The sequence below is a fragment of the Pollachius pollachius genome (genome assembly GCF_949987615.1).
Source record: "Pollachius pollachius genome assembly, chromosome: 16".
Classification (NCBI taxonomy): domain Eukaryota; kingdom Metazoa; phylum Chordata; class Actinopteri; order Gadiformes; family Gadidae; genus Pollachius; species Pollachius pollachius.
The window spans coordinates 1,212,230-1,235,128 of record NC_136949.1 but is presented as its reverse complement, the minus strand read 5'-3'; the positions used below and the strand labels follow the sequence as shown (position 1 = coordinate 1,235,128).

Here is a 22,899-nt window from a genome sequence, read left to right as displayed (position 1 = left end):
GTCATGGAAAATGGAGATTTGGTTCACGCATCGACGTCCGTCACTGGTGCAAGGCTGCCCTCTAGCGGGAAACAAAGGCGCACGTGACGACCAGAGACATACGTTAAATGACGTCAGTCGCCTCCAGGGGTTCAAACGTTAACGGTTTTCAGTCACCTACCTCAAAACGTTGGGGCTTATTAAGGTAAACAAACCAAAACTAAGTTTCACATTAATGTCGTTTCCCCCTACAAACAACTCTATACGTCATGAGGGAATAGTTTGGTGTGCATTTTGAGCCGATGAATTGGACACAGATGATGTTAGACGTTAGCCTAGTGGCTTGAAACGACGGCTGTCAGAGCGGTTCGGCGACACTGAGGTCTGCGGCGTGGTTACGAAAACGCAGCGTTGCCGCTTCGCCTGATGTCGATGAGAAAAGGCTGTGGGTGCTTTGAAGAACTAGGCATTAAAGAGCATGTGTTGGCCCAGAGTCAGCAGTGTCTTTGGAGGAGATATGTCAGCTTCTGCGGTCTCGTTTAAAGTGGTAGGCCTACTAGATATGGGGACTCGGTTGGTCGCTGGGTGGCTGGAACCTCGACCGTCTCTATAAACATTCCTGTGAATGCATTTGTCATTTTCCACACTTTATTGTGGACATAATTTGTGTGGATAACAATAATGTGTCTTAACTAGTTAAAACTATGACTCAGGGACTGATTAGTGTTATTATTTTGATATCACCACTGCATGCTAACATTGTGGGCATGTTAATTAAGCTAGAGGATTGTGTGTAAATTATATTATATTTGAAAAGAGAAATGACTTTCAGGTGTGAGACCATGTAGTCGTTGGGGAACCCATTACTAAACTGTTTTAAAGAGTATTCTGTTAATGGGGAATTTCACAGAGATTATTCTCCATGACCTGCCGACACGTTACAGATGGGCTCGGTCATTGTGGACTGAACTGTGCATTGCATTTTGCAGGCGGTCACCGGTCACACACCGCCATGTGACCAGGTCTAGGGGGGGAGCAGTGAACTGTGACAGATTGGGCAGGAAACCGAAACGTCTAAACACCGTCTTCGACCGTGGTTCGAATCCGTCTTTTGCGGCGGAGCTGTGCGTTCTGCCGGCCTCCTGGGAGCGATGTCGATCGGTATCTCCAAAGCTGAACCACATTCCAGCATTTCAGAGAACAGTTCCGCACGGAAAAGTACGACCGCAGGTCTACCTCCACGTCGTCCAGCGTTCCCGGTGGGACGAAGCCCTGCCCGACAACCTGGGCCTACTAAGAATGTGGACAACCCCCCCCCCCCCCCCGAACCTGATTCAGGGACTGAATCAGGTTCCCGGGATCTGAACCACGCTCTGATTACCCCCCCCCCCCCGCACTGGCGGTGGCATAAGCGCTGCTTTTCTCCATCTTCTGCTGTCTGAGTTACAGGACGCAACACTGAAACCATGGAATCGGGAATAAATCCATTATGGATTATTTGTGTTTGTCTGATCAGAGGGTCAGGGTTGAGACATGCTCTGTGTCAGACCTACAAACACATGTTTTAACAAAAGACATGATATGTATATATATAGGCCTTGTATGAATCAGTAACGACTTTAATCGGTGTGCAATTCAGTTAAAAGATTTAATCATTTTTAATTTGTTAAAAAAAAAACATCAGTGGAAAGAATATTTTCGTACTACGACCCCAACATCTATTCATAGAGGCAGTGCATAGTGCGCCCTCACTAGGGAAATGATGAGCCAGCTCGCCAGAATACAGCTACTGCACAATACAGCTACTACAGAGCTAACAACACAACTGTCTTTACATGCCATAACCTAGGATGGCCAGCAGGAGGCAGAGTAACAGGGCCAGTAGGGGGCGGCGGTGGTCCGTTCTTGAGGCCATACTATAGGGATGCATGCTGCATTCACTGCAGTCTTCTCCACAGAAGCCGCAGGAGTCCATATGCTGTCTGATTCCGGAGGTGTAAGATCTCACCGTCCTCCGTCCTGCAGAATCACAGAAACACACAAAGATCTCTCATTCTTATGCGCCTGCACCGTGACCATGTTAACTGCCTCTCTCTCTGGCTGTTGCTCGCTCTTTGTCGATCTCTGTCATCGCGCTCTCTCTCTCTCTGTCCGTCCCTCTGTCATATCTCTCTGTCTCTCTCTCTTTGTCGGTTGCTTTCTCCCTGTCTGTCTCTCTGGTGTCACTCTCTCTGTCTGTCTCTCTGTTGTTGCTCTATCCGTCTGTTTTTTCTGTCTGTCTCTGTCGTCTCTCTGGTGTAGCTCTCTCTCTCTCTCTCTGTCGGTTGCCCGCTCTCTGTCTGTCTCTGTCTCTCTCTCTCTCTCTATCGGTTGCTCTCTCTCTCTCTCTGTCTGTCTGTCTGTCTCCGTCTCTCTCTCTGTCGGTTGCCCGCTCTCTGTCTGTCTGTCTGTGTCTCTCTCTATCTCTCTCTCTCTGTCTCTCTCTCTTTCTCTGTCGGTTGCCTGCTCTCTGTCTGTCTGTCTCTCTCTCTCTCTCTCTCTCTGTCGGTTGCCCTTTCCCTGTCTGTCTCTCTGTCGTCGTTCTCTCCCATTCCGCCACAGAGACTCAGGCTCATGTGGACCCAGAGACAGGTAGTCTCGTCCCCCGGGGTTGCAGCAGGTCCGTCTGCTCCAGGGTTCAGGGCCCGTGGAGGGGGTCTTACGCGGCTCGTAGTAGTCCAGGAGGACCACCGAGGCGGGCTGGACCCGGGCCACCATGTGCTCCACAAGCAGGTGGATCTCCAGGCACTGCTCCCCCCTGCCCACCTGCACAACAACACGCCTCTGGTATCAGCTAGGGCTGGACGTAGCTTTGGTTAGTTGGAGTTAGACACTGTAGGAACGCAAAACAACACCGTTTCTTGACCCGTTAAATTACAATTTTGCGTTTTTCTAATTGAACATTTAAAATGTCTCATCGCTCGCGTTACAAATGCTGCGTGAGACTTACTCCAAAAAGTGGTACCCAGCAGGGCTGCCTTCAAACACCTCCCCCCCTCCCTCCCTCCCTCCCCTCTCTCCCTCCCTCCTTCCCTACCCTCCCCCCCTCCCCTCCTTCCCTCCCCTCCCCCCTCCCTCTCTCCCTTCCTCCCTCCCTCCCCCCTCCTCCCTCCCTTCCTCCCCCCCTCCCTCCCTCCCTCCCTTTCTCCCTCCCTCCCTCTCCCCCCCTCCTCCCTCCCCCCCTCCCCTCCCTCCCCTCTCTCCCTCCCTCCTTCCCTCTCCCCCCCTCCTCCCTCTCCCCCTCCCCCCCCTCTCTCCCTCCCTCCCTCCCCCTATAGGTGTGCAGAGCCCAGGGACCAGAACGTACTGAGTCCAGGTACACGATGACCTTCCCAGGTTCCTCCTCCACCTTCATGGTGTTGTTGTTGGTCTGGACCCCGTCCTGGGCCAGGGTGAACCCGCTGAGGAGCCCCACCTCCAGGAGCGCCATGCCGGTCTGATCCAGCTCCTGCTCCTCCACCAGCCTGGGGACCCACCAGCAGGTATGGGGATCTCGTGGTCAGGATGTGCATGTGGTCATGACCTATAGACTGTACTTTTTCTACTTATAATAATCTGAAAGGGCTTATAAAGCTCCTGTGTTTATACCAACAGACCTCATATAAAAAATGTCACACCCAAAAATGGGGTCGAGAGGGAAAAATGGATGAGAACGTTATGATGCTCTTTGTTTGTGTTGCAACAGCTCCCTCTACAGGCCATGTGGTGAAAGCGCACCGGCTAGTTGGTATAATCGTTTAATGCTGTTGTCGCTGTTTGTTGGATATCTTCAAAAATAGAAATGCTATGCAATACAATAAACTATGCAAAGCATTTATTTCTTTGTGAATATACAATCAACACATTTTGTTAAAGGCTTTAAAATGTGAAATTATGCTACTATTCAGTCAGTTGTTTAATTATATAAGTAATTATTTGAAGCAGTCAGGGGGCATCTGGTCCAAGTAACACTCTAACGTCATCATGCCCTCAAAACCCCCTTTATGCAGACTGACTGTTCATCACACAGTCACCTCACACCTGACTGTTTGTCACACAGCCACCTCCCACATGACTCTTCATCACACAGTCACCTCACACCTGACTGTTCGTCACACAGCCACCTCCCACCCGACTCTTCATCACACGGCCAGGTCTCACCTGAAGCAGACGGACAGGCGTGGAGGTATCCGTACGCCAAAGAGCGTTTGTCCGTCAAAGAACTGGACATTGAGATGGAAGGCCTCGTCGTCGCCCACGTCACGTTTCCTTCTCTCCAGCTCGGTGTTGTTGATGTTGTAGAACACGTTGAGCTGGGGGAGGAGAGGAGGAGAGGGGAGGAGAAAGGAGGAGAGGAGACGGGGGGAGATGAGGAGGGGAGAGAGGAGAAAGGAGAACGGAGACCACAGGAACGGGAAGGAGGTCAACATTCGGGGGCCGTGTTCTTTTTGTTTTTGTTTTCCTCATCATAGAATCAAATCGTGTTTGAAAAATACCTGCATTTACAGTGGGCCCAGTAGCTAGGCCCGACTTAAAACTATTACCATATATCTGAAAACTAGACTTTGATTGGTCCAAACTGGGGGCATCACGAAGAGGTTTCACATGGCACGGCATCAACGTGAAATTCAGAGAAGGGCAAGACACTTTTTCCAAGTAGAATCAAATGAGAACAGCAAATTATAAGAAGAAAATGGATCTATTCCAACAACATTAAGATAACAAGCGTTTAACGTTTAAACGTTTACCTGAACAAGGGCCACCCCCTGCCCAGTGGCTGCTACTTGGAGCTCTAATTCACCGGCCGCGTCAATCTGCAAGAGAACCAGAACACATAAATCTTCAGTTAGCTAACTCATGGTCTCAGTAGCACCAAGGAACCAGAATGCACTGCTCATCAGTTAGCTAACTCATGGGCTCAGTAGCACAGAGGAACCAGAAGGCACTACTCGTCAGTAAGCTAACTCGTGGTCTCAGTAGCACCAAGGGACCAGTAAACACTGCTCATCAGTTAGCTAACTCATGGTCTCAGTAGCACCAAGGGACCAGTACACACTGCTCATCAGTTAGCTAACTCATGGTCTCAGTAGCACCAAGGAACCAGTACACACTACTCGTCAGTTAGCTAACTCATGATCTCAGTGGCGCCGAGGAAATCAGACCTGGAGTGGAATGTCAGAGCCAAAGCAATTGAATGCTAATGCCAAGTCAAAGCATTAGCATGCTATTAGCGTCTAGTTTAAGAGCAGCCTTATGCACGATGGTGCAGAATCAAAGGTCAATTAAACAAATCATTATAGAGTTTACATATTTTTGGGCTTTTATTCAAAGTGACCTTAGCTGCATTTGCCCACAGAAGTCCAACAACAGCTCAAGAACAGATGAGAAACCAGAAGCATGGGTTAAATCCAACTAAATGCTTTTCATTGTGACGGTCATTATAATTATAACCATCGCCATCGTTACTCCTGACGGAACAGTTCCACTTCTTTGAGGGCGGACGAAGGAGAAGAAGGCGAAGGCTTTACCTGTTGGCTGTGTTGGACCATGTGGTTGGTGGAGTCCAGGTGAAGGCTTTACCTGTTGGACCGTGTGGTTGGTGGGGTCCAGCTGGGGTCCAGCTGGGGTCCAGGTGGAAGGCCTTACCTGTCGGCTCTGTTGGACCATGTGGTTGTTGGGGTCCAGGATGAAGGTTCCCACGGTGACGCCTCCCGACTCGACCAGGATGGAGAGGTTTGGGCCCTCCGTGCTGGCGAAGGCGAAGACCGACAACGCCTGTAGGGCCACCACGGTATCCTAGCAACACACGCGGTCGCAGGTTTAACGCTTCACCGTCACGTCTGTCAGGGCCCCCTGCCGTCCGGACACGCCTGGACGTAGGGTCACTCCGCTCTCCGCCTCAGGGTCTGGACTCCTGACCCTCAGGGGTGTTCCCCCGGTCCCTAGAGGGTCTAGGGTGAGGGGTGTTCCCCTGGTCCCTAGAGGGTCTAGGGTGAGGGGGGTATACTGGGAATCCCTTTGGGACCTGATCTGGGATTATGGGCTATACCGATAAAACAGACTTGAATGACCACATACTGCTACGATGAGGGGGGCATGGGGGCACAATACCCTACAGTACCCAGTGAACCCAGTACTGCCATACTCTCCCAGTGAACCCAGTATCGCCATACCCTCCCAGTGGACGCAGTGGACCAAGTACCGCCGTACCCTCCCAGTTGACCCAGTGAACCCAGTATTGCCTTGCTGCCGTACCCTCCCGGTGGACCAAGTGAACCCAGTACCGCCGTACTCTCCCAGTGGACCCAGTGGAGCCAGAAGGGGGGGCCCTCACCTGCGTGCTGCCGTACCCCCCCAGGTGGTTGCGCTGCTGGGTGAGCCACTTCATGATGGGGATGCCCTCCTCCAGGCGGCCCAGCAGTTGCAGCGACAGCAAGGCGTAGGCGGCCATCTCGATGTCGGCCGTGCGTGGCTGCCAGGACCGGGTCAGGCCGGGGCCGGACGCGTTCCAGAAGGGCACGCCGTCTGGACCGCAGAGGAGGAGGAGGAGGAGGGGGTCAGTATCACCGCGACAACGCCACAGACGGAAAGGCTGGCAGAGTTAGGGTCAGATGTAGCGGCGGTACCTCTGATCTGGGCGCGGCCAACCAGGATGTCCCAGGCGCTGCTGGCGCTGGCGCTCTCGGAGAGGGCCAGGGCGTAGGTGACCAGACACAGGCCGTAGTCACTGGAGATGCCCAAGGCCAGGCGGGTCTCCAGGTACATCAGGGCCTCGGACACCTGGGTGCTGTACTGGCTCTGGGGGCGCAGGGGAGACGGGGGCACCTCACTACAGAGTCAGAAGGAACACCTGAAGACCTCGCTAACGACCCCCGGGGCAGATCAGAACAGGACGAGGAGAACAAATACGCTCTTTTGAGTTCGGCCTTTGGATGACAAATTTGAGCAAATCCAAAACATGTAGAAGGACATCCCTCTCTCGGAAGTCCCGTCCCCTCTAACCCATCTAACGGAAACAGACATCGCTCCCTCCGAAGACTGCGCGGAAGTCCCTGTTGCCCATGACTCTCAGTTGGAGTAGGGCTGGGAGATTATTCGAATTTTGATCGCGATCTCGATTTTAGCGTCGAACGATCACAAAACCAATATAATCGAGTTTTCGATTTTAATTATCTTATTTTTTTTATTCATTAAATGTTTTATAGAAAGTGCAGAACAGCTGGATACATATCTGTACATTATTTTAGATTTGAACAGTTAGTTTTGACCATTTTGTGTATTTTTTTAAGTCGAAATTTCTCAGTTACCAAGTGTTTTTTGGGAGAGACATGCTGAATAAATGCATCATGTTTTCAACTAAAAGATAACCGTTTGAATAATCGTGATTATGATTTTTTCCAAGACGAGCAGCCCCGTCATTTGGAGCGTCCTGTTCCAGATGTTCCTTTGTGGGAGGAGAACCGCTGGAGCGGCAGTCCGTCCATCTGTCCCCGTGTCCCCGACTCACCCGGACCTCGTCGTCTTGGAGGAGGGCCATGAGGACGTAGGCGGTGAGGGAGGCGGGGCCGTCCAGACCGCCCTGCAGCTCGGTGTGGATGACCCGGCCTGGCTCCAGGTAGCCGCCGTCCGGGCCCAGCTGGCCGCTCAGCCAGCTGGCTGTGCGGGTCAGCACCCTGGGGTCGATGGAGATGAACCTCCGGGCCGGCAGGAAGCACCGCAGCACAAACGCAGAGAGCCTGAGAGGGGGGGGGCGTAGACCCGACCGGTGAGTGTCTGGGGTACCTGGCGTGCCTCTGGGTGTGTGGGATACACCTGGCGTACCTCTGGGTACCTGGGGTACGTCTGGGTATCTGGGGTACCTCTGGGTACCTGGGGTATTTGGGGTACCTCTGGGTACACCCAGCCTGGGTTACCTCTGGGTATCTGGGGTATTTGGGGTACCTCTGGGTACACCCAGCCTGGGTTACCCCTGGGTACCTGTGGCATTTGGGGTACCTCTGGGTACACTCAGCCTTGGTTACCTCTGGGTACCTGTGGTATTTGGGGTACCTCTGGGTACACCCAGCCTGGGTTACCTCTGGGTACCTGGGGTATTTGGGGTACCTCTGGGTACCTGGGTTATTTGGGGTACCTCTGGGTACACCCAGCCTGGGTTACCTGGGGCCACACAGCCTGTGTTGGGGGTAAACCAAGCTGTTACCTGAGCCATGATATCACTCGTAGACCTTGCCATCATATCAATCAAAGAAACACATTTTAAAAGCTGAAGGTGATCCATGTGGATACCATGTGCTTCCAGACGGATCGCTTTCCCCAAAAGCGCTGAACGAGCCATCTTCTCTCTGGTAGGACAGCTCTCGCTCGTAACCTGGTGAGAAAAACAACATGGCCGCCGGGTCAGCTATGGTGGCCTGCAAATGCACATCAAATGCTTTGAGAGAAGGGCGCTATAACTGACTGTGTTGTCGTGACGACAGGCATGATGGTGTGTGAACGTGTTGGAAGAGAGACGGTATGTAGCAGAGAACCAGCACGGTGGGGCAGTAGGTGGCCACCACATGGCAATATCCGTGAAAAACATGTTTTTGTAACATGGGCGGGACTTCCGCGCAGTCCTCAGAGGGAGGGAAGTCTGTTTCAGTTAAATGGGGTAGAGAGGGCGGGACTTCCTCGCAGTCCTCAGAGGGAGGGAAGTCTGTTTCAGTTAAATGGGGTAGAGAGGGCGGGACTTCCGCGCAGTTCTCAGAGGGAGGGAAGTCCGTTTCAGTAACTTCTCTTTCTCCTGACTAATGTACTTAGTTGTAAGTCGCTTTGGATAGAAGCGACAAAAGTAAATGTAAATGGTCTCCGTCGGCCCTACCACCCACCTTTCTGCATGAACATGGTCGCCCTGGTGACGGTCTCGGGGGCAGACTGTCCCGAGCGGTCGAGGTACTGGAGGACGTAGACGTTGGGGGCAAAGTGGATCATGTTCTGCTCGCCGCAGCCGTAGGGCATCTGGATCAGGGAGTCCAGACCCTCGATAGAGGGGCCCAGGAGGTCACCTGGGGGCGGGCGTTGGTTAAGGTCATGGTTAACCGACTGCATTTATATAGTGCTATTCTAGCCAGCGGCCGCTCAAAGCGCTTTACAATATTGCCCAACATTCACACATTCATGCACACATTCACACACCGACGACGGCGGAGTGGACCCCTCAGGGCATCACCCAGCTTGTCAGGAGCAGTCAGGGTGAGGTGTCCCCTAACCCTCGGGGACATCTCGACACTCACTAAGGCTCCATGGGTCACCCGAAGTGGTTATAACAATGATTATATTGGCATTCAATAGTCGGAGTGTGTGTGATCAGAGTCTGATGGGGGGGCTGGTGACTCTGGGGTCCCGCTCCCGGCCCCGTCGTCGTTGATACTGACCCACCACCGTCACCTCAGCCCTCTCGCTGCCCGCCACAACATCTGTAGGGAAGTCAAACTCAAGCTCCCCGATGAAACTGAGGTTCCCCAGCGACGGCTCCACGAACAGCGTGCTGGAGTAGGTCTGTTCCAGCCCCTCGGCCTGCCGAACCAAAGGAATAACGTCAGGCACAGCGGATGTGGCGGCTGAACTCCTTAGCAACATAGTGAACAGGGCGATTAACCCCAAGACGCCCCCAACCCTCCTACCTGTAAGTCATTTTGGATGAAAGCGTCTGACAAATGACTAAATAAACATCGGTGGAGAGCAGTGAATGTAACTTGAGCTTAAATACGATGGCAACATCTGTTAGTGAATTGGAGCGAAAACGTTTTTCAGTATAACATGAAATCAGTTGAGAATACTCACTACCATACTATAGTCGTACAATCAAATGAAGTAAACAACATGGAGGCCGAGGTCCTTCCCAACCTTCAAGGTTCGTCTCTTAGTCATCTAAGAGGGTTTCCTCCCACATAAGCAGTAGCAACATCCTCCATCACCTTGACGAGGACGTTCCGCCTGATGGCGTCGCTGGCTTGGGACGACATGGCCTTCACCGAGATGGGCATCTGTCCCAGGGCTAAAGGCCTGATGGGAATCTTAAGGTTCGTGCCACTGTTTCTTTCGACGAGCACCTCGCGTAAGCTGGCCATCGGGAGCCCAGGGACGTCCGGGAAGACGAACTCGAAGGAGGCGCTGTATGCAACCGTCACTGTGACCTGAAGAGAGAAGGTCGGGAGCACGCCCGGATCACATTCCACGGCTGGGAGAGGAGGTCCATCTGATTAACGCTAGAGTTTTGGTTCCAAACCAGTATAGAAACCCTAGACCCCAACAGAGAGCGACTGGAAACAATGGCTGACAATGGCTGCACGTCCCTGCCCAGACTTGGCTGTATACATAGACAAAACATGAAATCTTCTTGTAGCTGCCGTGTGTCCAAGTGTATGGAGAGGAGAGGGGAGGAGGTCAGAGGTGAGTCACCTGGAGGTCCACGGGCCGGTAGTTGTAGAGGTTGAGCTCGAGGACCAGCTCCTCTCCACGGATGATGCAGGCGGGAAGATTCAAGGTGATGAAGAAATCCTGGAACACCGTGAGCTGACCACACATGGAGACGTTCGTTAGGACAGATCTGGACAGAGTCGTGGTTGGATATTTGCTTGTGGTTATGGTGAGGGTGATGCTTCTCCACGGTTACATTTGGGGCCATAGTTGTCATGGGTACAGTTGTCACTATGCATAGCTTTGGTTGCGGTCGGCATCATCGTTGTCGGCTTGTACAGTTTAAAACCCGTGACCCCGTAGTATATGGGAGGAGTATTGTACTTTTGGCTTGCAGACTGACAGTATATCCTAACATCGTGCTCAAAGGTTCTACTCGGGACGCAGTATGCCATCCCGGACCCGTGGTTACCCGTGCCGGTGTGTCCAGAATGCCCAGGCCCAGGTCCTCAGACATGACGAAGGCGGTGGCCTGCCAGGTGGTGATGCTGTCGGGCACGGTCACCGTCCTCTCCAAGGTGGTCGCCTCGCTGGGAGGGGGGCACAGGGTACCAAGGTTCACGGCCCTGGTGGCTACCCGACCTCTTTGGGTCTGACACTCATCTGCTGACTCCACCTGGTGGTTCGTCAGCCCTGCATCTGCCCGGGGTAGCGATGTCCCAGTGAACGTGTGTGCATCGCACCGTGCTAAGGGATTGGTAGTAGTTTGCTCGGGCTACAAATCACTAGTCAGTTCTTTGCACAGGGCCCTTTGTTAGAGCTTTCAAACCTTTTAATCTATAAAAATAGTTATAATCGATCATCAAATACCAATAGTTAACATCTCTCTTGACCCCATATGCGAATCAGGTGACCCCAAACAGACCCCATATTTGTTTTTATTTAATTTTTTATAGATAAAAAATAAAATGTTAAGTATCATCCCATGGCATTTACCACTTGATTGAAGAAAACTGTCTGCCAGAGTTTGACAAACGGTTTCAAGACTTTGCTTTACTCAAGCCAATCGCTACATTTATGTAGATTATTAAGTGCAAATACCGTTCCACCATGACTAATGGTCATTCGGAAGACTGCATGAGACTAGCTACCAGCAGCTACTGTCCTCACTATGCAACCATGGCTGAATCCATTCAGTGCAAGTACTCAGTATGTACTCAGTATATCTAAATAAATATAAAGTAAACATTTTGAAATGTAGCTCGCTAGCCGAAAAACTGTGGGCACCCCTGCTCTAAGTTATGATGACCAGCAACTCCTGATGGCTGACTGGTCGCTGCTCTGGTCGCTTTAACATCGAACACTGAGAGCGCTCTCACCTCGTGTAGACGTCCATCCACAGCCACGTCTCCGGGAAGTGGCGACGTTCCCTGGGCTCCGCTGGCCCCTCCTCTTCCTCCCTCATTATGTCCACCATGATGTGATCCAACACTGCTCAGATGTAAGACGACTGGCCAAGTTCAGCTTTTACCCACGTGTTTGTAAGAATGTTGATTGTTAATACTTACTCTCATGTTCCTTTATGGCGTTCACCGTGGCGTCCGTCAGCACTATGAGGCCACAGGACTAGATGGCAAAGGCCAGGAGAAACGGGAAGATTTCATTAGGACGAGGTGTTATAGATGGATAACATGTTGCCAAACCTCTTCAGCTGTCCCAGCCCCATCCCCACCTGTGGAGGTAATTTTGGGCCAGGTCCAACCCAATGTTCTGCACAGTAAAATTAGCAAAACATTCTCAAAAACAGGGATAACTAACATTGTTTCTGTATATTGAAATCAGAAATACTAATGAGTGAATGAAACAATCAAGGCATACATATTATATTATTATATTATATATTTTAGATGTTCGTGGCCATCCTGTGATCCACTTGGTCCTGGGATTTGACCCACATATGGGTTTCGACCCAGTTGACGTGGTTTCCACGGGTATCACCGTGACGTGTCCTCTGTCAGCAGAGATCACAGCTCAGATTGCAGTGTGAGCGACAACATAATCGGTTGTTGAGCCAAGAGCTGAGGAAAAGGGGCGGCTCTGCTGGAAACTGTCACGTTAGATCTTGGAGATAAGACTGTCTCCGTGTGTGTGGTCCAGGGTCTTCACAGGACAGGGCTTACCTCGAAGAGGGATGAGGGGTCTCCGATGCTCCATTCATCAGGGTGGTACTGCTCACTCATACCGCCATACAACTCTTTCAGCACCTGACAAAGGAAATACAAAACATCCTCAGAGGGATTTTGTTCCCGCAGTCACCTCCGCCCATACTGAAAAAAACATCCTCAGAGGCTCTGAGCCGTTAGGGAAAAGGGAACCAAGAAAGAGAAAGCAAGAGGTTGTGGCTAATAGCTGTGTAACCGATACGTGGGTGGGGCAGAGGGCTCCGATGTCCTCGGTGTGACTTCATGAGGTTGAAATATGTAGTTTGTGGGAAAACAAGAACCTTTCAGAGTTTTTACACTGGGGACATTAGCATAGTCTCTATCGCTAACCCGTTCACAGAGTGTTACTCCTCGGACGAACACGCTTAGAAGATAGATTAATGGAGGAGTTATATCCAATTATAACAGCAAATCCCTCAAAGGTGGGATGCTGCCATCGGGAGTTTCACAACATGCCTGAGGTTTTTTGTAGATTGTGGAAAATTGCCCAAATTGCCCAAATTGGGAGCTGATTCTGCCAGATTCTGCCCCGGGGGATCCAGCGCTATTCCAGGAAAAGTCCGGAAAAAACGCCAGCGAACAACAACACCGCAATAACCTCCGCCCTCACCGACGCCGTGGTGATGTCATTGGTGGAGTTGTGCTGGTGCGTTGCCGCGTCAACCACCAGGATGCCGACCAGGGACCGGGGCTCAGACACAGAGAGCCTCAGCGATATCTCCTCCCCCGGCCGCCGCTGCTGCTCGCTCCAGCTCAACGACACCTGGGGAACCCAACATCACTACGCGCCCAACCATGGAATCACCCATGGATGGACCATAATTCTTCCACAAAAAAAAAAGTAAACCTAATACCAAAGCCATTTACCTGAACTATTTCTACAATTTAGTTAACTAAAACTTTCATCCAAAGCAAGTAACAGTGAATCCAGAGCCGAGGCATTAAAGATCAGGTCAGGGCAGTCTAACAGCACAGCCACTACACTACATATACAGCACACATGTCCCTACAAAGACAGACTTTTTGCAGGAGGCAGGTTTGCCCTTCGGATGTTTAGGATGATGGGGGTGTTATAATGAAGACCTGTGAAGCCCCCATGAGAGACTGTAACTGTGACAATAGACTATACAATTAGCATTTACTTGACATTAAAGAAAACTTATTCCCTAGCTAAATTCACAGTAATGACACCTTTTTTCCTAGCTTACTTGACGTAAAGACCCCTTGTTTCCTGGCTAACTTGACATTAAAGACACCTTGTTTTCTAGCTAGCTTGACATTAAAGGCACCTTGTTTTCTAGCTAGCTTGACATTAAAGACACCTTAATAATAATAATAATAATAATAATATATTTTATTTTTACCCTTTGTTTCCTAGCTTATTCTACAGTAAAGACACCTTGTTTCCTACCTTACTTGACGGTAATGACACCTTGTTTCCTAGTTAAATGGACAGTAAATACTGTTGGTTTCCTGGCTAACTTGACATAAAACACACCTGGTTTTGCAGCTCCAGGGGGACCGGCAGCCGGAGGACCCCGTTGACGACCTCGCCGTCGGCCCGGGCGCAGTAGACCACCAGACAGACCATCGGGGCCCACGACGCCTCGGGGATCAGAGCCAGGGGCCCGGAGAACGTTCCGGACTCAAGGACCCTATCCCGGGACCTCACCTACACCCACGTGACCACGCAGGTAGCACACACGGTAATAAATGCATGCACTCATATATATATATATATATATATATAAAACATATAAGATGGCACCATAGTGTGACAATTTAAATCTAGATTTAAAAGAAACAATGTGACCTCTAGAAAAAACGTGACATTGGGGTTCAGATTTGAACCCCAATGTCCACAATCTAGGTCAATGACTGACTTAGTCATTGTTATTCATATTATTTTCTCATTTAGCAGATGCTTTTGATTCAGACAGAGTGAGATGTTTGAGCTCCGTGTCATGAAGGAGCAGGTAGGGGATAGACAGAACAGAGACCCGTCATTAAGAAGCAGGTAGGAGCTCAAGAAGGGATTTGGGGTTCATACCAAGAACCTTCCGACTGTGAGTGAAACACCCTAACCTGTAGACTTCCTCAAGTCAAGTTATACTAAAGAGTGAGGAGACCAGGAAGGCTGGACATGGCAGACTTTTCGTCTACATGTTGCGTTGCTTACAATGTAGAAGAAGTGGGGTGTCTCGAAGTTGCTCTCAACGGTCAGCAGGATTGGCGTCCCGACCTGAACGAGGAAGGGAGGAAGTTGATGTCACTGCACAGGAAGTGGTCACAGTAAACCTCACAGGGTTTGATGTTTGTGTGACTGGTGCATTGATTATGGAGGTATGGGTTCAACAATACAGAGACAGGTCAGTAAGGAGCAGGTAGGGGTTAGACAGTAGAGACAGGTCATTAAGGAGCAGGTAGAGGTTAGACAGTACAGAGACAGGTCATTAAGGAGCAGGTAGGGGTTAGACAGTACAGAGACAGGTCATTAAGGAGCAGGTAGAGGTTAGACAGTACAGAGACAGGTCAGTAAGGAGCAGGTAGAGGTTAGACAGTAGAGACAGGTCATTAAGGAGCAGGTAGAGGTTAGACAGTACAGCGACAGGTCAGTAAGGAGCAGGTAGAGGTTAGACAGTAGAGACAGGTCATTAAGGAGCAGGTAGAGGTTAGACAGTACAGAGACAGGTCATTAAGGAGCAGGTAGGGGTTAGACAGTACAGAGACAGGTCATTAAGGAGCAGGTTGGGGTTAGACAGTACAGAGACAGGTCATTAAGGAGCAGGTAGGGGTTAGACAGTACAGAGACAGGTCATTAAGGAGCATGTAGGGGTTAGACAGTACAGAGACAGGTCGTTAAGGAGCAGGTAGGGGTTAGACAGTACAGAGACAGGTCATTAAGGAGCAGGTAGGGGTTAGACAGTACAGAGACAGGTCATTAAGGAGCAGGTAGGGGTAAGACATAGAGGAGGTCTTTCCTGTGCTGTTTGGTGTGTAACCTGTCAGGTGTGGTGGGCTACCTGTGTGGTGGGTTACCTGTGCAGGTGCGCTGGGATTGTGGATCTGCAGGTAGGACCGACTGGGCGAGCGGTATCGACTCACTACTGAGAGGGTCTCGTAGGTGTCCTCCAGCATGGCCTGCCGGTGACGAGGTCATAGGTCAAACATACATCTACATTCATCAGATCCGGGTGATACACTAATCATCATTAATGTGTAGACTTATCAGAGATCTATAGACTAATCATATATCAATACACTAATCATAGGTGATCTATACACTAATCAGATCTATAGACTAATCATAGGCGATCTATAGACTAATCTTACATCTATACACTAATCATAGGTGATCTATAGACTAATCTTACATCTATAAACTAATCATAGGTGATCGATAGACTAATCAGATCTATAGACTAATCATAGGCGATCTATACACTAATCATAGGTTATCTGTAGACTAATCATACATCTATACACAAATCATAGGTGATCTATAGACTAATCAGATCTATAGACTAATCTTAGGTGATATACAAACAAATCATGGGCATCATTGATTGTAGTTCAATTGAATCCATTTTTAAAAGGCTTATGTATTTATTTATTTTTATTGCTAATTGGCAACTAGTATTAGAATCTCTTGACATGTGTATGAAATGCTATTCCTCACTTCTCGTATACCGTTTCTAAACTCAAATTTCTTTCCACAAATTGTACTGATGAGTTGGAGGACGTTGTCATCATTTAAATGTTCCGCTTACGTCGATGACCAGAGATCCGGTGTCCTCGTGGACCTCGATGAAGAGAGGAATGAACCCGTCGGCCGGGACGGGGAAGCTCATCTGCTCCTGTCTGTCCTTGGCCTCGGGCATGCCCGAAAAGTTCCTGACTATGTCCACTCCGAGCGGCTCGTTCCATGCATAGACCAGGTGCTGCCTCACCGTCACCGAGACCATCTGCGCCTGGTCCTCTAGGGTCAAAGGTCGCCCGTCGTAGGTGGAGATGCTCAGCTGAGGGACGAGCAGACCCATGGATGGATCAGTCTACCAGCCTACCCAGTGGACTGCAGCAAACATTGCTCATCTATCCGTCATACATCTATATGGACACGCCCACTAGTGATGTCAGAAGAGGCAGATTTTCAAAACGGCTTGTAAGGGCTAATCACACACACCTGCTGCTATAATATGTCACCCTTAACTTTCTCTGTGTCATCAGAGAAAGTGTTTTCTCACATGCCAATCCATTTATTATTCATTCTGTACGAATGTTCAACCATTTGGTTTGGTTTCTATTTGAAACCAGGACATTTGAACTATCCAGTTGAGTTATTATGATTTGCATCCAGTGGCACAAAAACCAACCAGGCATGCGATGCTCATGTAGAAGTGGTCCTTACCTTGGCTGTGAAGTTCAGAGAGGGCCTCAGCACAGAGGGGCTGCCTTCAAAGGACAGCTTGTACCTGGACCGCTCCACCAACACTGTAGCCTCGCTGCTGTACATCAGTCCTGCAAGATAAACCAGTGTCACTGCTAGGCTGCTGATCCCTGCATACTTACAGTCTAAACACAACTGTTCCCTGTATACTTACAGTCTAAACACAAATGTTATTAATATTATAAATGTATATTTACAGTCTAAACACAAATTTTACATGTATATTTACAGTAAACGCTACAGTTACATGTGTATTTACAGTCTGACTACTACTGTAACATGTGTATTTACAGTCTAAACACTACTGTAACATGTGTATTGACAGTCTAAACACTACAGTAACGTGTATTTACAGTCTTAATACTACAGTAACATGTGTATTTACAGTCTAAACGCTACAGTTACATGTGTATTTACAGTCTAAACAGTACAGTAACATGTGTATTTACAGTCTAAACACTACAGTAACATGTGTATTTACAGTCTGACCGCTACTGTAACATGTGTATTTACAGTCTAAACACAACTGTAACTTGTGTATTTACAGTCTAAACACTACTGCTACATGTATATTTACAGTAAATATTGACCACTAAAAATGAAACAGCTATTTTGTGTGGCCCGCTCTTCTAATGGATGCTGGAGGCCGATGAGGCCGTGTGATGTCATGGAGGTCTACCTGTCAGGGTCTCGGTCACATTGACCAGCACCGTCAGGGCCCCATGGCCCCGGTGCGACCTGCCCACCTCAGGGTACTCTGACAGGTCCAGCTCAAAGCGAGCGGCGCCATCGACCTGCCCCGGGAGGAGGAGAAGGTTAACAAAATGCTTCTTATTTGGAAACTTGGCGGTCCAGCAGAATTAAGGTGGAGCACGTGGTTCTGATCAGTACCATGACGGCCCGGTCAGAGGTCAGGACCTCCCCATCGTGGATGTACGTCACAACCATCCTTCCGTCCACTGGTTTGCCATACGAGTGCCTAAGGAAACGGGGCAAACGTGGTAAACATTTGTTGATGTAAACATTTGTATATTTATTGGTAACTCCCCCAGTCCACCTTAAACCAGGAACACATTGGTCAAAATATGTATTTTGAAGGTAAGAAGAGGAAGCACAATTTCAGGTAAAGGAGAGCAGGATGTGGGGAACGAGGTGACTCACTGAGCGCTCGCAGATCCGAACAGGATGTCTGTGTGGTACACCACGCTGGGCACCAAGATCCGAACTTGGAATTTAGGAAGCACTAAAACCAGACACGTGTTTATACAGACACACTGCTGAATATCTACTGCATAACATGACCACCAAATACTGAATAACTACTGCATAAATGACCACAAAATACAGAATAACTACTGCATAACATGACCACCAAATACTGAATAACTACTGCATAACATTACACCCCAAATACTGAATAACTACTGCATAACATGACCACCAAATGCTGAATAACTACTGCATAACATGAACATCAAATACTGAATAACCACTGCATAGCATTACACCCCAAATACTGAATAACCACTGCATAGCATTACACCCCAAATACTGAATAACTACTGCATAACATTACCACCAAACACTGAATAACTACTACATAACATTACACCCCAAATACTGAATAACTACTGCATAACATGACCACCAAATACTTAATAACTACTGCATAACATGACCACCAAATACTGAATAACTACTGCATAACATGACCACCAAATACTGAATAACTACTACATAACATTACACCCCAAATACTGAATAACCACTGCTAAACATGACCACCAAAGACTGAATAAATACTGCATAACATGACCACCAAATACTGAGTAACTACTGCATAACATGACCACCAAATACTGAATAACTACTGCATAACATTACCACCAAACACTGAATAACTACTACATAACATTACACCCCAAATACTGAATAACTACTGCATAACATGACCACCAAATACTTAATAACTACTGCATAACATGACCACCAAATACTGAATAACTACTGCATAACATGACCACCAAATACTGAGTCACTACTGCATAACATGACCACCAAATACTGAATAACTACTGCATAACATTACCACCAAACACTGAATAACTACTACATAACATTACACCCCAAATACTGAATAACTACTGCATAACATGACCACCAAATACTGAATAACTACTGCATAGCATGACCACCAAATACTGAGTCACTACTGCATAACATGACCACCAAATACTGAGTCACTACTGCATAACATGACCACCAAATACTGAATAACTACTGCATAGCATGACCACCAAACCCTGCAGGCCTTGGCCAGTCTCTACCCACCATAGTGAGCCACGGTAAATTGATTCTCCCGCTCCACGTCCTGTAAAATTGAAACTGGTTTCAAATACCAAAACCTTTGTGTGGATATAAAGACTAATATTAACATCATGAGAATTGATATCTATCAATTCTAATCAATAGACAAATGTTTAATATTTGTAAATTGTCAATTTCCGTTAATGATATTCAGTATTTTTGATATAGTAAGATAGTAAGTAATATCGTCAAATATTCATAAGTTGAACAATCAGAACGGAGCCACTGTTTGACCAATCAGAACGGAGCCCCTGTTGGACCAATCAGAACGGAACCCCTGTTGGACCAGTCAGAACGGAGCCCCTGTTGGACCAATCAGCACGGAGTGTGCAGGGCAGACTGACGTGGACGGTGGTGTGGACGGTCCAGCGACCCAGCGGGGGGTGATCGGAGAGCTGCAGCTCCTGGCTGACCACGCCCAGGGTGGAGTTGAGGGCCAGCCACTGCCGGATGATGTTCCCCCTGGGGTCCTGAGGACACACACGCCACCGTATTCACCCTGAGCCACCCTGATCCCATTCACTCATTCACCAATTCATTCATCTCACCTTAACCACCATGTCCACGGGGCTGCCTACGGGCCTCCGCTGCCCCCCGATGGACACCCCCCGGAGCCTGACGGTGTCCCCTGGCCGGTAGCGGGGCTTGTCTGTCTGGATGAAGCTGGTGACCGCCGGGTTCCGGACCGCCAGCTCCCTCTCGCTGGAGAACAGCAGGCGCCCGTCGCTGTGGCCCTGAACCGCCAGCAGGACGGACCAGTGGGGAAGGGGGCCCTGGGGCGCCACGGGGGTACGGTGAGCAGACGCTGTTAGCGCTCACAATAGGGCCGTTCGTTGGCAGAAAGACCAACAACGACACATCGCTGCCGGTAATGTCAGTCACTAGGGTAACCCGTTCCCCGTAGACAACGGAGACAGAGGGATAAAGTGCTATACGATGCTAAGGCCGCACAACATACAATAAGTGTGTACATTAAGTCATGAAAACAACATGTATTACTTACAGTGAGCGGCAGCTCGACCAGGGCAGTGGAACCTTTGGAAAGACACATTGATTATTCCACAACAATGTGCCCTTGGTCTGACCCCTGACCCTGACCCCTGACCCCTGACCTCTGACCCCCGGGCCTGACCTCCTAAGATGACAGTGCGTGATGACGAGGCGTTGTAGCCGCTCCCGTGGAGACGACAGGTGACGAGGACCTGGACGTTGGGGGCCAGGATGGAGACGGACAGCTTGAAGGGGACACCCTGCTGCACCTCTCGGGGTGCCAGCAGCAGGTAGGAGGGGGAGGGGCTGAGGGCAACACACAAGGTCGCAGAGGTCATGAACATACGTGTGTGTGTGTGTGGTTGTATATGTTCTTAGGTTTTATTTCGCATCTCGTTTTGGGATTGTTCGTTATCGTTATCGTTATCGTTATCTTTCCTCTGATGGATTACAAATGATTTTCACATACACAACAATGAATATTTTAGCTGAGAGTTTCCCTAAACTCCTTCTACTTATTGGTTACCCGCTAAGTCCCTCCTCGCTGTCATCATCATCACTCAGCTGCGTATTTCCTCTATGGATCACAGAAGCTGCCCTGAGCCCTCCTCTACCTGCTAGTGTTCAGCTCATCACAGACTCTGTTCCTCTACCTGCTAGTGTTCAGCTCATCACAGAAGCTGCTCTCTGCCTGCTAGTGTTCAGCTCACCACAGAAGCTGCTCTCTACCTGCTAGTGTTCAGCTCATCACAGAAGCTGCTCTCTGCCTGCTAGTGTTCAACTCACCACAGAAGCTGCTCTCTGCCTGCTAGTGTTCAACTCATCACAGAAGCTGCTCTCTACCTGCTAGTGTTCAGCTCATCACAGAAGCTGCTCTCTGCCTGCTAGTGTTCAACTCACCACAGAAGCTGCTCTCTGCCTGCTAGTGTTCAGCTCATCACAGAACATGACTGCTTGCTTTATTCCTCTGGCAAAGTTAAGGCCTATTCCCACAAGGGATTATTATTGAATTTGCCCCGGACAGACAAACAGGCGGTAGATGAATGGAAACAGACAGATGGACAGAGAGAAATGCAAATGGAGAGATAGACAGACATGCAGATGAATGGATGGACAGACAGACGGAGACATGCATATAGATGGACAGATTGACGACAGATGGGATGGGAAGATAGACAGACATGCAGATGGCTAGGGAGATAGACAGACAGACGACACAGACAGACGGATGGATGGAGAGATAGACAGACAGACAGACATGCAGATGGATGGGGAGATGGACAGACAGACACAGACAGACAGACATGCAGATGGAGAGATAGACAGACATGCAGATGGATTGAAACACAGTCATACAGGTAGATGGAGAGATAGACAGGCAGACAGACAGAAAGACGGACAGCCTTGTCTGCCATAGTAAGGGGAGCACCAGACAGAGGAGGCGGTGGGATCTGACCGGATGTCCATCAGCCCGACGCGGAGGAGCCCGGAGAAAACCCAGAGTCCGAGGATCGGACAAACCCGGAGCCAGTCCATCTGTAGGGCGGGTTCAGGCAGGGAGTGGATCAGGTGCTGCCAGAGCCTCCTCTTATCCTCCAACCCCACCCACCTGCCCGCCCCCCGCCCCCCAGGGGACAGGACACACCCTCCCCCTAGCCCTCCCTTGTGCCCCAGGCTCCGTCCCGCGCGGCAGGGCGTACCCAGAGAGGGTTTAAGGTTTCCCGGTCTTGGGTTGGAGGCGTGTGACTCTCTCTGGGTGTCATCAGACACACAGGCCTGGTCGTCTTTACGGCCTACCACCGATACATGATTAAACAATGTTTAACTGGAGCTAGTTCTTCCATGTGTACAGTTTAAATGGTACCCCATATACACCATAACGCGGAAAGAGGGATCATATAACCCCCATCCTCCCCCTCCTTTGAAACAAAGCACAGGAGACAGGAAAAAAGCACATCCCCAACTATCTGAAAAGCTTCACTAAACACTTGTTGAGTAAAAACAATCCGTTTACTAAGCCAACTTGAAGATTATATTTGTGATTACAATTGTGTATGTGTGATTGTTTTAGAGAAATAAATTTGCTAGGTTTTAATAAAAATGGGTCGCGACATAATGACCATGAAAAATGTGGGTCCCAAGGCCAGATCAGTTGAGAACCACTGCCTTAGACCATGTAGTATGGGTCTCCTGCACGTTCCCCGCACTAGATTAAAACAGAGGGGCGACTTTTGCTGTGGCTGTGCCCCGCCTTTGGAACGAACTGCCGCCTTCAATTAGAGAAGCTCCTTCCATCACCATTTTTAAATCTAGGCTCAGAACACACCTCTTCTCCCTGGCCTTTCCTCCCCTTTTGTGATATGTTGTTTATTTTAATGTTTTTCATGTACTGTCTATGTATGTGGTATGTGTTCTTTTATATGCCTTTTTGCGGCATGTACGGCACTTTTGCCAGTGAAAACTGTTTTTAAATGTGCC

At 49.3% G+C, this 22,899-nt stretch overlaps 1 protein-coding gene across 1 annotated transcript; it reads right to left on the bottom strand.

The window, feature by feature from the left end:
- Positions 1-1,810: 1,810 nt before the first annotated feature.
- cd109 (CD109 molecule) lies at positions 1,811-21,957 on the bottom strand (the record flags this gene model as incomplete). The annotated part of the gene is made up of 33 exons (XM_079753434.1): positions 1,811-1,998; positions 2,682-2,784; positions 3,326-3,482; positions 4,159-4,310; positions 4,746-4,811; positions 5,644-5,793; positions 6,332-6,522; positions 6,624-6,795; positions 7,505-7,733; positions 8,284-8,365; positions 8,865-9,041; positions 9,411-9,552; positions 9,954-10,172; positions 10,438-10,551; positions 10,868-10,985; positions 11,775-11,886; positions 11,964-12,021; positions 12,576-12,659; positions 13,228-13,380; positions 14,116-14,289; positions 14,797-14,859; positions 15,657-15,758; positions 16,388-16,636; positions 17,026-17,135; positions 17,744-17,858; positions 17,956-18,043; positions 18,226-18,307; positions 19,396-19,435; positions 19,776-19,901; positions 19,980-20,204; positions 20,435-20,466; positions 20,564-20,727; positions 21,878-21,957. 33 exons carry the CDS (start codon positions 21,955-21,957, stop codon positions 1,811-1,813), a joined length of 4,317 nt encoding a protein of 1,438 aa, XP_079609560.1.
- Positions 21,958-22,899: the final 942 nt, after the last annotated feature.